We start from the raw sequence: 16163 nt of genomic DNA, 5'->3' as shown, positions 1-16163 counted from the left end.
CTCCCAAGTGCTGGGATTAAAGGCATGCACCACCATGCCCGCTTTTTAAAAAAAATATTTTATTTATTATTTTTATTTTCTGTGTATGTGTGTATTGCCTGCATGTAAGTAAGTGTACCCGTGTCATTCAGTGCCCACGGAGGACAGAAGAGGCTGGCAGATCCCCTGACAGACAGCTGTTAGATGCCATGTGGGTGCTGGGATTCGAACCCAGGTCTTCTGCAAGAACAGCCAGTGTTCTTAACCACTGAGCCATCTCTCCAGCCCCCATAATTTTTTTTTTAAAGGAGGGGAGAGACACCAGAGGTTAACCTCTGGCCTTCACAGTCATGTATATGTGTATACACACAGATACCCATGTGATTGTGCGTCTCACACACACACACACACATACACACACCCCTACACCTTGCCTTTTTCTTTATCCAGTCATCGATTGATGGTTATCTAGGCTGATTGCATTTCCTAACCTATTATGAATAGTACAACAATAAATATGAATGTGCAGGTATAACTCTGGTATGAGCCTTCGGAGAGATATGCTGGGGTCATATTGCAGTTCTGTTTTTAATTTTTTTGTGGAAGCACCACACTGCTTACTGTCATGGCTGCACCAGCACAGTATTTGCCGTCGTGGCTGCACCAGCACTGTGTAAGGGTTTCTCTTCTCTTCATAGCTTCACCAGCATTTGTTGTTTCTTTTCTTGATAGTCATTCCGACTGGAGTGGGATGGAATCTTAATGTAATTTAATTTAATTTTGGTTTTTTTTGAGTCAGTGTTACTATGTAGTTCTAACTGTCCTGGAACTCACTATGTAGACCAGGTTGGCCTCCCTAGTGCTGGAATTGAAGGCATGTGCCACTATACCCAGCTATAATTTTAGTTTTTACGAATTTATTTTTATTTTAAATCATGAGTATGTAGTTGTGTGTAGGTATGTGCACATGAGTGCAGGGGCTTGCAGAGGGATAGAAGTGTTGGATCCCCTGGTTGCAAGCTGCCTGAGGTGGATGCTGAGAACTGAATTCAGGTCCTCTGTAAAAGCAGCACATACTCTTAACCTCTGAACCATCTCTCCAGCCTCTCAATGTAATTTTAGTTTACAATTCCCTGATAAGGATGCTAAACACTGTTCAAATATTTATTGCCAATTTATATTTCTTCTTTTGAGAACTCTATTCATTAACTTTTTATTGACTGGATGATTTGGTTTATTGGTGTTTAATTTTGAGGGTTCTTTATAGGTTCTAGGTATTGGTGCCCTATTGGATGTAAAGTTGGTACAGATTTTCTCCTGTTTTGTAGGCTGTCTCTTCATTTTGCTTTTCCTTTGCTGGGTAGCAGCCTTTTAATTTCATGCAATCCTATTTATCAATTCTTGGATTATTTTCTGTGCTGTAGGAGGCCTTTTCAGAAAGTCCTTGCCTGTGCCTATATCTTTAAGTGCTTTGCCTATTTTTCTCCAGTAGTTTCAAAGTTTGATATTTTACATTAAGGTCTTTGATCCATTTTGGAGTGAATTTTGTGCAAGGTGAGAGATAATGGATCTCTTCATTTTTCTACATGTGGATATCAGTTTCCCAGCACTATTTGTTTTTGTGGGAGCACCATGATGTTTTTGTTACTATGGCTCTATAGTGTAATTTGAGGTCATGTATTGTGGTGTTTCCAGCATTGGTCTTCTATTAATATTGCTTTGACTGTTAGGGGGGGGTCTTTTGTGCTCCCTCAACGATGTTAGGATTTTTTTTTTTTTTGATAATGTCTTGAGGTATATATGTTTAACTCAACAATGTCAGCCTTCCTTTTTCAAACACATTTATTTAAGGATATGCATTTCTGTTTGTAAGTGCTGTATTTCACGAATTCTGTTATGTAGTACTTTCATTGTTCAGCTGAAAATGTTCAGAATTTCATTATGACTTAGTGTTTTGACTCATATCTTACTGACAATAATTTCAGAACAGATGGAATTGACACAGTGGTTGAAGATTTTATGGTTTATTTCTGATGTCTCTATTGCTGCTTCACATATATTTGGGTATATTCTCCCCATAAATATTTAGCAAGTGAATGGTGTGAGAAGATAATAAAATTTATTCTTTTGTGTACTTCTGTTTTATATTAAATTTGTACTTGAGCTGTGCATTTCTCAGCTCAAGTCCAAATGTTGCAAAGTAAAGTGTTTCCACTCCTATGATGATTTTGTTTTTGTTTATCTTAGCTGTGTTGGAGTAGAAGAACATCATGCTGTTGATATTGACTTGTATCACTGCCCCAACTGTGCAGTTCTACATGGTTCTTCCTTGAGTAAGTACTATATTCTTAAATAAAAATTAAATGCTTGAAACTTAACATCTGTATGATAGTACAGATACTCTAATGATATCATACTTATCAAGAACTATAAGGAAGATTTCATTGAAATCAAGTGTTTAGAATACAGTTTTTGTCTTGGGGGGAAAAGAAGTTTTGTTTTGTTTTTTTCTAAGAGTTTGGTTATGTAGCCCAGACTGGCCTCAAACTGTTGATCTTCCTGCTTCTTCCTCCCACATGCTGGGCTTATAGGTGTGCAGCACCACAGCCAGTGTTTGTCCAAATTACTAAATACACCAGAGTAAGGGGGGCAGGTGCTGACATTTTTGTTTGTTTGTATAGCACTCTCAAGCTTAAATACATCTTTTCAGAAGTTTTCAATTTGCAAAGTATGGCAAAGTGAAAATTTTCTGATGATGGAAGCTTATTTTTGACTGATACTATCTTTTCACAAATAAAAAGATGATTTCATATCTTGGAGTAGTATATAGAATAAGATTTACTCTAGGGACTGGAGAGATGGCTCAGCAGTTAAGAACACTGAACGAACATCTTGCAGAAGACCCGGGTTTGAATTGCAGCACCCACATGGCAGCTAACAGTGGTCTGTAACTCCAGTTCCAGGGGATCTGATGCCCTCTTCTGACCTCTGCGTGTATTTCATGACATGGGTGTACTTCCATATATGCAAACAGTAGACACATACACATTAAAAAAAAAAGATTTAATGGGCACAAGCACATCGTATATTTAGGATAAAATAAGGTATTGATAGCATGAGATACACAATTTACTGAACTTGATTATCATTTTGAGTGTTGCCTGGAGTCCTGCCCACCCCTCCTTGCTGCTTGAAGTTCCTCCACTGCTGTCCATGGGCACACAGGGATGAGGATAAGGCTAGAGAAAGTCTATGATAAAGGACATTCTAGAAGAAGACAAAGTAAAAGACTAAGCTTCCTCATCCTGTAGTCTAGAGTATACCAGTATTACAAACAAACAATATGTAGTTTTGGCCCTTTACAGATGCTTCCAAAGAATAAACGGGGATATTATCATTGTACAGATAAAAGGCTTTGGACTGTAACTGTTTCTTTACAGATTTTGGGTTGCAAGCTATCATTTTTGTGTTCACAAAATAAAAGAGAAACTGTAGACTTTGTTACTTTAAAACTAGAGGAGACTGCCAGAGAGTGCTGGGTTCTGGCCTCCCTCTAGCCCTAGCAGACAACCTGAGAGGGTGGGCTCCGACCTCCATTGATGTAGCAGCTATGATCTCAGCAGACCTCCAGAGAGTGCTGGGTTCTGGCCTCCCTCTGGCATAGAGGCTGAGAATGCAGGAGCCTGCCTGAGAGCCCCCAAACCTGCCTCCACATGGTGGTGAGCTTCCCCTAATTGTGCCATACCCATCCCCCTACCTGGGATTTTGTGAGGCCCCTCCCAAGGTCCCAGGGCAGACCTGGCTTTGGTAGGCTAAGGCTGAGATCCTAACAGACAGCCTGAGAAGGTGGGCTCCGACCTCCATCAGTGTAGCTGCTGTGATCTTAGCACACTGACAGAGTGCCAGGTTCTGGCCTCCTTCTGGCATAGGGGCTGAGAACACAGCAGACCAACTGAGAGTCCCCAAATCACCCCCTCCTTAGGGAATTTCCCACATTTTCTCTTGAGTTTCTACTAATAGGGGTCCAAACCTTAGAAAGAAGCCAGAGTGTACCTGACTTGGGCTTCTGTGGGTGCTCCTGAATAGCGGACCTGAAGCCATTGGTTCCCTCCAAAATAAAAACTGAGAGAACCTGAAACCTGTGCCAACCAGCTTTACATAACCAACAAGGAAAGGACCTAGGCACTCCAGTAATACAAACAGAAGCATACTTCAACTTACTTCTCCTATCAGAATCATAAACAACAAAAGAAATTCACATGCCAAAATCACAGCAAAAGAATAATGGAAAGCCAAAACACTATGTCCCCACCAAACTCCACCAGTCCTGTAGAAGAGTTCTACAAGGAGAACACCCTAGAGATAACCCAGGACACTGAATTTAAAAGAACAATCATAAACATGATCAAGGAATTCAACGAATTTAAAGAACACAGGAACAAACAGAGCTAAAAGAAGATAGGGATAAACTTCTGAACGAATTCGCAGAAGAGATAGAAATATTGAAGAAAACTCAGGTAGAAATGAAGAAGGAAGTGCAAAACTCAATAAGCCAACTTGAAACAACAGGGGAAAGCCTCACTGCTAGAATGAATGAAATGGAAAACAGAATATCAACACTGGAGGATAAAGTCAAAGAACTGGACCACTCAAGCAAAGATTATGGAAAGTTTTTTAAAACACAGGAATGGAATATGCAAGAGATGCGTGACACCATGAAAACATCAAATCTGTGTATCATATGAATAAAGTAAGGAGAAGAATTTCAGGTTAATGGTGTTGACCAGATCTTAAACAGGATTGTAAAAGACAGTTTCCCGAAATTGACAGACATCCCTATACAAATACAGGAAGCACATAGAACACCAAATAGACAGGATCAGAAGAGAAACTCCCCATGACATATCACAGTAAAAACACTAAACATACAAACAAAGAGAATACTGAAAGCAGCAAAAGAAAAACAAGTCACATACAAAGGAAAGCCCATCAGAATTACAGCTGACTTATCAATGCAAACTATGAAAGCCAGAGAGCCTGGACCAAGGTATTCCCAGTTCTACATGACAATAGATATCAGCCCACAATACTTTACCCAGCAAAAATGTCTATTATAGTTGAGGGGGAAAGAAAAATCTTCCATGACATGAATAGCCTGAAAGAATACATGTCCACAAAACCAGCCCTTCAAAGAATACTTGAAGCAATACAGAGAGCAGAGAGAGAAACAACTATACCCCAGGGAAAACAAAAGAAAATAAAGGGTATAATCTAGGTAACACAAAATTAGAGAACACAAACAGCAATCAAAATGATTGGCAACCAGTGCACATCTTTCAGTAATAACCTTAAATACCAATGGACTGAATTCCCCAGTCAAAAGACACAGGCTAAGTGAATGGATTAAGAAACAAAATCCATCTGTTTGCTGTCTGCAAGAAACCCATCTCACTGTCAAGAATAGGCACTACTTTAAGGTAAAAGAATGGAAAAGAATATTCCAAGAAAATATCACTAAGAAACAAGCAGGGGTTGCAATTCTAATATCTGACAAAATCGACTTCAAAGTAAAACAAATCAGAAGAGACAAGGAGGGTCACTTCATTCTGATCAAAGGAACAGTTAACCAAGAAGATACTACAATTCTTAACATATATGCACCAAACTCTGGCGCACCCAAATTCATAAAAACAACACTACAGCACTTTTAAGACACAGATTACCTCAACTCAGTAATAGTAGGGGACTTCAATACCACACTGTCTCCAATTAGACAGGTCATCTGGACAAAGAATAAACAGAGAGACGTCTGAATTAAATGATACCATACATCAAATGGAACTAACTGGCATCTTTTGAATATTCCACCAAGCACCAAAGAGTACACTTTCTACTCAGCACCCCATGAAACTTTTTCAAAAATTGACCATGTCCTGGGCCACAAAACAAACCTCAACAAATACAAAAAAATTAATTCCATGCATTCTATCAGACCACAGTGCAATAAAGATAAAATCAACACTGGACAAAGCCCTAATCACTCACAAACTCATGGCGATTAAACAACACACTCCTAAATAATGAGTGAGTGAAAGGAGAAATTAAGAAAGAAATAAAGAATTCCTGGAATTCAACAAAAAGTACAATACAACACAACACAACCTCTGGGACACATTAAAAGCAGTCCTAAGAGGGAATTTATAGCTCAAAGTGCCTACATTAAAACAATTAGAGCCCAAATAAATGACCTAACACTGCAATTCAAGACACTGTAAAGGCAAGAACAAATGAAATAGAGGCAGAAAAGGCTTTTGACAAAATTCAGCATGTATTTATGTTCCAAGTCCTAGAGGGAATTGGACTGGAGGGAACATACCTCAACATAATTAAAGCCATATATAACAAACCCACAGCCAACATCATTCTAAATGGAGAAAAACTGGAAGCATTCCCATTAAAATCAGGAACCACACAAGGCTGTCCACTATCTCCACTCCTTTTCAACATAGTGCTTGAAACTCTTGCTGGAGCAATAAGACCAAAGGAAATTAGAGGAGAGCTAATTGGAAAAGAAGAGGTCAAACTTTGTGCAGATAATATGATACTATGCCTAAGAGATACCAAAAGTTCCACCAGAAAATTCCTTAGAACTGATCAACACTTTGAGTATAGTGGGAGGTTATAAAACCAGTCTACAAAAATCGGTAGCCCTTTTTTTTTTTTTTTTTTTTTTTTGGTCTTTTTGAGACAGGGTCTCCTGTAGCCCCAGCTGTCCTGGAACTCACTATGTAGACCAGGCTGGCCTCGAACTCACAGAGATCCGCCTGCCTCTGCCTCCCAAGGGCTGGGATTACAGGTGTGTGCCACCACGCCCAGCTCTTTTTTTTTTTTTTTTAAACTATTTTTATTTTATGTGTATTCATGTATTGCCTGCTTGTAGGTAAGTGCACCCATGTTGTGCAGTGCCCGTGAAAGACAGAAGAGGCTATCAAATCCCCCTAGACCTGGAGTTACGGACAGTTGTTATCCGCCCTGTGGGTGCTTGGATTCAAACCCGGGTCTTCTGCAAGAATAGTCAGTATTCTTAACTGCTGAGCCATCTCTCCAGCCCATCAGTAGCCTTTCTAATATACAGGGAAATGCACCCATTCACAATTGCTGCAAGAAAAAATAAATATCTTGGAATAAATCTGACCAAATACACCAAAGATCTGTACAATGAAAATTTTAAAACATTAAAGAAAGAGATTGAGGAAGAAACCAGGAGATGGAAGGACCTCCCATGTGCATGGATTGGAAGAATTAATATTGTGAAATTGACCATCCCTACCATAAGTAATATATAGATTCAATGTAATCCCAATCAAAATCCCCATGACATACTTCACAGAATTAGAAAAAAAAAATCCTTAAATTTGTATGGAAGCACAAAAGACCGCAGATAGCCAAAGCAAAGAGCAATGCTGTGGGGATTACTATACCAGATCTCAAAGTGTACTACAGAGCTATAGTCATAAAAACAGCATGGTACTGGCACAAAAATAGACATATAGATCAATGGAGCACCATTGAAGACCCAAACCTGAGTACACGCAATTTCAGTCATGTGATATTTGACAAACCAAGAACACACAATGGAGGAAAGACAGCATCTTCAGCAAATGATGCTGGCAAAACTGGGTCTCCACCTGTAGAAGAATGAAACTAGATCCTTATCTTTCACCTTGCACAGATGTCAACTCCAAATAGACCTCAATGTGAAACTGGAAACCCTGAAACTATTAGAAGAAAATGTTGTCAGTAACTTAAAAGATACATGTATAGGAAAGGATTTTCTAAATTGGACAGAAATTGCTCAGGAATTAAGGTCAGCAATCAACAAATGGAACCTCATTAAACTAAAAAGCTTCTGTACAGCAAAAATACAATGAAGGAAGTGAAGAGAAATACTACAAAATCCACAGAATGAGAAAAATTCTTCACCAGTGACACATCTGACAGAGGTTTAACATCCAGAATATATAAAGAACTCAAAAAACAAAGAGGCAAGAAACCAAATAACCCAATTAAAAGATGGACTAAAGATCTAAACAAAGGTCTCAAAGGAAGAAATTAAGATGGTGAAGAAACATCTCAAAAAGTGTTCAACATCATTAGTAATTAGGGAAATGCAAGCTAAAACCACCCTAAGGTATCACCTTACTCCAATCAGACTGACTAGGATCAAGAGAACAAATAATGCCAAATTCTGGGAAGGGTGTAGAGAAAGGGGAATGCTCATTCATTGCTGGTGGGATTGCAAACTCTTGCAACCTCTATGGAAACAGTGTGGAGAACTCTTAAAAAACTAAAAATGAACCTACCATATGACTCGGTTATACCACTCCTTGGCATATACCCAAAGGACTCATCCTATTGTAGAGACACTTGTACAACCATGTTTGTTGCTGCTTTTTTCACAATAGCTAAGAGATGGTAGCAACCTAAGTGCCCCTCAACTGATGAGTGGTTAACAAAAATGTGGTATATTTACACAATAGAGTTCTGTTCAGCAGTAAAGAAAGATGAAATAACAAAATTTGCAGGTAAATGGATTGATCTAGAAACTGTTATACTAAGTGAAACACAGACTCAGAAAAACAAACGATGTATGTTGTCCCTCATATGTGGCTCCTAGCACCAAATCCTCTTAAATTCCAGGTCCTTTTAATAAGATGATGCTATACAACAGTCCCTTCTGCACACTTCATGACTTCAGCTGAGCCTACTCATTGTCACAATTGGGCTTGTTGATGGTTGTGCTCATTCATTAAAGGAGGGCCAAGCAGGGTTATTGGACCCTCACTAGATTATCCAGCCACTCTTCCCAGCCAACTGTATGTAATTTGGCCCTACTCACACATGGTCTCCTGGATTTGAGGAGGGCTAAAGTATACAATCTGGAGAAGGCTAGGAAGAGAAGGCATGACCCATGCTGGGTAACGGCTATTCAGTGTATGTACCCTCAGTTCATACATACACCTCAGCAACCCCTCAATTATCTTGGTAAGTAAGCTCAATAAATTCATTGGTTTCCCAGTAAAACTTTAATCAAATATTGGCTTGACAGCCAACTAGAACCTTAAAAGGGTATAAGCATTGCTTAGTATCCCCAGGAAAAGAATTCTCACAATAGATGGAAAATTTATTTGTTAATGTTATTATGCCTCATAATTATTTTAAAAAAAAGAAAAAGAAAAATGAGAATGTAAAAGATGTTAAACGATAATGTGAATGAAGGTAATTTCCAAAATAGAAAAAATGAGAAAGCCTAAGCAAGTGATGAAGGTCTCTGTAGGTTTGTTATGATACATAAAGGATGGGACAATAATAATATATACATAATCTTAAAATTTCTAAGGTCATAGTATAGTCAACTAGTTTAAGGAACAAATTACATAACTAGTCAAGGTTTATCTGAGAATATTTAGTGGTTTGTTTTCTGTTTTTGTTTTTGTTTTTTGGTGTTTCTGAGATAGGGTCTCCCTGTAGTCCCAGCTGTCCTGGAACTCACTATGTAGACCAGGCTGGCCTTGAACTCACAAAACCCCTCCTGCCTCCTGCCTCTGCCTCCCAAGTGCTGGGATTAAATGCGTGTACCACCACACCCAGTTAGAATATTTGGATTTTTACCAAAGCTTTATCTACATAGTACATGGTAATTAAAAGTACCAGACTGGTGGAAGTAACCTTATTGGATGTTTAACAGCCATAGTTTGAGGCCTATACACTAATGTGGTCAGAGGGACTTAAAGGACAGTTTTTGTCCCTTGCCCTCCAAGGTCGACTAAGTTCCAGAGGACTATGGACCATCTCTCAAAATGTCCTGTAACTGTGGTGAGTCACCTGTGCTCTTGTTCAGGGAGGCCGTGGAGACCCCAACAGATGGACAGGAACCAGTGTCTAGTCTACAAAGAGGAGGGTCAACTCAGAGGAATCATCTCATCCATGATTCCAAGTGAAGCCAGACGTGGTTGAGCAGGACCTTTGACTTATCTTCATATAGATGGAACTGGTAAAAGAAAGGAGCTAAGGGCTTCTCCCAAGCCCATGTGACTCCTGAGGAACAGATCCTCAAACGACCTTAAGTGTAAAAATAAATTGATTTATTTGAGGCAACTATTTGGTCTTAAACATCCATTAAGAAAGTATAACCAAAGAGTAAAGTCATCATTATATTTCTTTAAGAATTCAAGGGATTACACTTCCTAGACATAGGCTTAAGTCCATATAAAAAGTTATTTAAGGCCAGGCGTGGTGGCGCACGCCTTTAATCCCAGAACTTGGGAGGCAGAGGCAGGTGGATCTCTATGAGTTCTAGGCCAGCCTGGTCTACATAGTGAGATCCAGGACAGCTGGAGCTATAGGGAGACCCTGTCTCAAAAAAAAAAGTTATTTAGACAATCATTTCTCATTGATGATTTTGTTCCTAATCAGAAAGTGCTGCTCAGATGTAAGACTTCAAATCTTGGTCTGCAATACTGTAGTACCCACCTGTAGCTAAAGGAGACAACCAGCTATTGTTCTAAAATGATGGCTAAATTTATTTTCTCAACCTATCTAAAAGCCTTTGAGAGGGACCTGACACTGATTCTCACACCAACAGCTATCAAAATACCTGAAAGCAAATCCTGAATCCATCACTCTAGAGTCCAGCCTTGGAAGACAAAAGAAAAATGAGGAGGAACCCAATAGAGGGATGCTTTTGGAAGCCCTTGTCAAGAAATTTCCAATGAACTCTCATATGAACTTTTCAAAATTGGCCTGTTCTGACTTTTGTAGTTCCCTATCTAGAACTTGTAATGCTAATTAATTACTCTTGCCTTTACTTCTCCTTCACATCTCCTAGTCACGATTCAAAGACTTTCTTTTCCCCATAGAGATAAGAATTACACAATTTGGGAGTCTTTTAGATAGACCCCAGTTGCTTCACCCTGCATCCCTGTTCAGCATGGAAGAAGCCAGAGTGGTCTGCGTCCTGATTCCCTATCTGCAAGTTGGATAACCTCTTAAGAGGATGGTGTGATAAGAATAGGAGGTAGGAATTGGCTAGGCAGATAGGGGAAAAAAGACCCCAAAGAAAAGTAGCCAGTTTCTTGGCTAAAACTCACAATGTCCTTGGGCCTCTTAGCAACATATTCCATTCCAAAGGCCAAAAAATGTCTAAAGTATTTGGGAGCTCTTATCTAATCCTTAAAAAATTTTTAGGGTTACTTCTTCAGAGGAGGGAATGTTAGAATAGCAAAAAGCCCCATAAAAGAAAAGAAGAAAGATTATATGCAATTATCAGAAAAAAGTGATGGGGAGATATGGGAGGATTTGGAGGGGAGAGAGTAGTCATGGATTTGATCAAAACACCTTATATCCATGTATGAAATTCTCAAATTATTAGGAAAAAAAAAACTAGAAGGAACCTTTGTCTGAAGCCACCTTGATAAACTTGTGAATGGGACCTAGATAACCTATAACCTCTGTGTTTTAAATGTGCAACTTTTCCCTTTAGTACTTTTTAAAATAGAAATTTTATTATATGCAAATTTGTCAAAAGAAACTAACGATTGATCATCGTTAGATATAGAAGTAATTTTAATAATCTCTTTGTTAAGATACTTGGACGTTGAAGATGTAGGCATGCCTAAGAATAGTTTCATGTGAAATATAGGCTAGTTATGCAACATGAACCTTCAAGTTCACCAAATTGGTAGAATCATTGCATTGGATCTTGCTCTGTGTAGCACTGAGGTGTATTGTATATAACTTGAAATAATTTTTGGTCAAGAATAAGTCTTGGAAGAAGTAAATAATACAGTGTTATTTTTTTCAGGAGAAACAGAACTAAAGTTTATAACCATTTTCGTTTAGAATTTAAGCATATATTCCCCAAGTAAAATCATTTAAATATTTATTTGTATGAAGTATTGTTACTAAGAGACTGTACTACTTTATGTAATGTACTCCATTTTCCCCATACGATGTCATCTTTAGAAAATCTTGTCATACTTGCTAAATTGGTTACATAGTTGATAATGGATTGGGGCCCTCAAATAATGATGCTTCAGAGCAAAGCTTGCCTATTACTTAGCCCTTCAAGTTCCTCTTCTCCTTGAAGAACTTAAAATCAGACATTGGCCATCTTCTGGGAAAATATCCAACTTTAAGTACTCAGGGAAAACGCCTCTGATCGTGCAATACTCTGTCTTGATTTAAGGCTCACCTTCCCCACCCTTCACCATCTACTCCAACTTGTATAATCCATTTTGATTCCTTTCCCTCTGCTCTTAAAGGTCTTTTGCTGCTCAGGGTTTCCCAGGAATCTTTTATTTAGGCATTATAATACCCATTTAGTAAGGTCAATTAGTATTTGAGAGCAGAAAACAGTTCATCATTTAGATACATATTCTCTGTGTTCGTTCCCCAGTCACATGCAACCCAGACACAATGTTCTCTCCGTTCACTGTGACTAGTACTAGTATCCCTTTACTAGCTTCCTCTTAAGTAAAATTCTGTAAAATGTTGTGACTGTGTGTTTAAAGCTTGTTTGCCCAATAGAACAGTTACATCCTTTAAAAAAAAATTTAAGATCCCAGACTATGATTTTTATCTTTAGAAATTCAGTTAAGTACTTTATATTTTCTGTAGGGCACAGGTGAAGGTATACTGGGGCTCTAGAAGAGTAATAGAAAAATGATGGAAAACCTCTTGGTACCTGGGAATGGGAAAGTCCAATACCAAGGCCATAGCTGGCCATTAAGGGAGGTGGGAAGTCCATCCTTGAGAATCAGTCCTTCCAAGACTAGAAGCTGCAAATGACGGAAACCCTTGTCCCCAGCACAAGTCCAACACAGAGCAAAGCCACTGTATGCACAACCTGGGCTTCAGGGGAGGGGGTTTGTTGGGAATCAAGACTCCAGTCCACTCCACCATCAACCTGTCACTGGAGGAATGTAGAACTGTCAATCATGATTGGGGACCACAGCTTCAGGCTCACAGGAGGAGACCACAACTCCAGCTGGGGGGTGGGGGGTAGGGGGCACAGCTGCGGGTTCACAGGAGGGAACCACAGCTCCAGGTTCGGGCAGGCAGAATCACAGCTCCAGTTTATGAGAGGGGACTTCAGCTCAGTTGGCGAGCATGCTGAAGGACCTGGGTCTGATTCCCTGCATTTAACTGGATACGTACCCCTCCCCCCATGCTTGTATACCCAGCGGTAAAGAAGTAGGAAGTGGTGGCATGAGATCAAAAGTTCAAGATCATGTAGCCTAGACTACATGAGACTTTGCCTCAAAGATAACAAAAGGTTATTTTCGAGTTTGAAATTATAAAGTTTTCGTAACATTTTGTTAATGAAAATGTTCAAACATAAAGAAAATTTGAAGTAATTTTACAGCATGTGTTTATAACCTCTTACATAACAGTTACATCACATTGCTTTACCACTTACTTTACCGTGTTACTGTTGTGTTCAGTCTGTCTTACTCTTGTTCTAATGTACTTTTAGGTAAGTTGCTGATGTCCAATACCAGAAAATTAGAATTACGGACATTTTAGACTTAAAAAAATTATTTTCTAAAACTGAAATTTTCCCTAGAGATGGAATCAGGAGGATCATGAGTCCAGGTTATCCTGAGCTACATAGTGAGATTCTTTCTGAAAAGTGAGCACACAGACTCACAGAGTGAACTCATATTAGCATCATGGGAAAGAATTACAGATGGAACCACACTAGTGGAAAGAGAAATGAGGTATAGAGGGTCTTCTTTGTTAAGGATTCCTTATGTAGTTTTTTGAAAATTATTTATTTTTGCCATGCATGGTGGCGCGCGCCTTTAATCCCAGCACTCGGGAGGCAGAGGCAGGTGGATCTCTGTGAGTTCAAGGCCAGCCTGGTCTACATAGTGAGTTCCAGGACAGCAGGGGCTACAGGGAGACCCTGTCTCAAAAAGACCAAAAAATTTTTTTTATTTATTTTTAATTTATATGTATGAGTATTTTACTTGTATGTATATAAATGTACTCGTGTGCAGTGCCCATGGATGCCAGAAAAGGGTGTCGGATCTCCTGAAACTGGAGTTACAGGTGGTTGTTAGCTACCATGTAGGTGCTGGGAATGGAACCTGGAGCCCTCTGCAAGAGTAGCCAGTGTTCTTAATTGCTGTGCCATCTCCAGCCCCTCCTTACGTAGTTTTAAAATCAGCACTTTAACCCATCTTCTTCATTCCCACCTTGAGGAATCTGGATACAGAGATATTAGGTGACTTGCCTAAGGTTGCAGAGGAACCTTGAGGAATCTGGATACAGAGATATTAGGTGACTTGCCTAAGGTTGCAGAGGAAGTTGATGGATAAGCTAGGAACCAAATCCAGGTCTCCTGATTTTGATGTTAAAACTATTCTAGATTAGAACCTTCTGGAGCTGAAGAATCATAAGATCTGAGTGTTAGAAGAAACCTTAAAGTTGTTTGTTTTGTCATCATACTTTGTCTTGCTTAAACTCTGACTTTAGCTATTTGTGTCAGCTTAAATGTGGTTATTTGGGGACTAAATTTTCATATAAAAGAGAATGGTGTTATGCCTGTTAGAATGAATTTTTGATGTAGAATAAGAATGCCCTATCTGAGAGGATAATTTGGATGATCTGGTTAATCATATTACGATCCAATGTTTGGTTTTTTTTTCCTTTTTTAAAATTTTATTTTATGTGTTTGTATATGAGTGTACCCGTGTCATGCAGTGCCACGGAGGTCAGAAGAGGGCTTTGCATTCCCCTGAAACTGGAGTTAAGGACAGTTCATAGCCGCCATGTGGGTGCTGGGAATTGAACCCCAGTCCTCTGCAAGAGCAGTCAGTGCTCTTAACCTCTGAGCCATCTCTCCAGTCCCCAGTGACCCAATGTTTTAATAAAACCTAGAGTTTTAAACGATTTGGAAATGTTATAATATGGTTAAATGTGTGTATTTGAATTAGATTTAATTTTAAAAATTATTTTGAATGAAATAAACAGGCTTTAAAAACCCACATTTAATTATTTATTACAGTATTAGATTAAGTAAAATTTACCTCTGTGGCCTAGAAATGCATTAAAAACTTGAGTGTTTTCATTTATACCTACAGTTGTTATTTCTGATTATGTAGACTAGAATATTAGAAAGTACATAGTGCATCATTACCAAAAATTTTTCTTTCCTCAACTTTCTAAAAATTAGTGAAAAAGAGGAGGAACTGGCACAGGCATGACTACACAGAAGTTGATGATGGCTCCAAACCAGTGCAAGCGGGAACTAGGACTTTTGTTAAGGAATTACGTTCTCGCATCTTCCCAAGGTATGGAAATTGTTATAGTCAATAAGATTTAACATTGTTAACTTCTAAAATAGCATTATCTGGAGCAACTTGTTCAGATTTCAGGTGGTGCACTGCTACTCTTCTCAACCAGCTTTTCACTTCTTTAAAGGAAATAAGAAAATACTAGTACATGATAGGTCATAGGAGGTGCTGAGCTTAGTTTCATGGAACTTCTGCTAATACATGCATTCTGTGTCACCATATAAAAATATTCTAAAATATACTGATTCGAATGAAGAACCTCTCATTTTGATTCCTCTGATGTACACCTGCTGTTTCTCTTTTTCTTTCTTACCATCCTTTCCTGTTTTGCACCTCTGTTTTTTTCTAGTTTTTATTAGGGATCTATGTATGCCTTTAGGTCCACCAGAAGCTTAGCCTATGATGGCAGCAGGGCTATGCTTTTCGATTTTAAAAAATAATGGAATATATTTGAGTTGTCTGTCTAAAAGAGTCAAAAGTATTATAAAGCATTTAATCATGCTAATTTAGATCATTTCCTACTCAGTACCTGACATCTATTTAAAGTGATAATGCTTAATAGGCTTTTACACAAGATCATATCCTAGCTTGTTAAAGAGGGGAAGCACAATTTAAATTTAAATCATAGTATCACATTCAACCTATTATGGAATTCTTTCAGATCCTGAAATGAAAAACCCTGCTGTTTTTCATTAGTCTTTAAGATTTTTCTGTTCATCGTCTTTTAGTTCTTAAACAGAAACATGATGTTAAACCATCCACATTGACTCCCTCAGGAGTGCTGAGAAATAGAAAAACACTTGAAACAGTGTGTTTTCAAAC

At 38.7% G+C, this 16163-nt stretch overlaps 1 protein-coding gene across 1 annotated transcript in view; it reads left to right on the top strand.

The window, feature by feature from the left end:
• Nucleotides 1-16163, top strand: part of Kdm7a (lysine demethylase 7A) — a 110465-nt gene that overhangs the window by 49372 nt on the left and 44930 nt on the right. The window contains exons 2-3 of the mRNA XM_008823503.2: nucleotides 2227-2312; nucleotides 15221-15338. Coding sequence (XP_008821725.1) covers nucleotides 2227-2312; nucleotides 15221-15338 — 204 coding nt within the window. The remainder of the gene's footprint in view (nucleotides 1-2226; nucleotides 2313-15220; nucleotides 15339-16163) is intronic.

This window comes from Nannospalax galili, unplaced genomic scaffold, assembly GCF_000622305.1.
Source record: "Nannospalax galili isolate Female #2095 unplaced genomic scaffold, S.galili_v1.0 scaffold307, whole genome shotgun sequence".
NCBI classification, from domain to species: Eukaryota; Metazoa; Chordata; class Mammalia; order Rodentia; family Spalacidae; genus Nannospalax; species Nannospalax galili.
The sequence above is the reverse complement of the archived record's forward strand: the minus strand, read 5'-3'. Positions and strand labels throughout refer to the sequence as shown.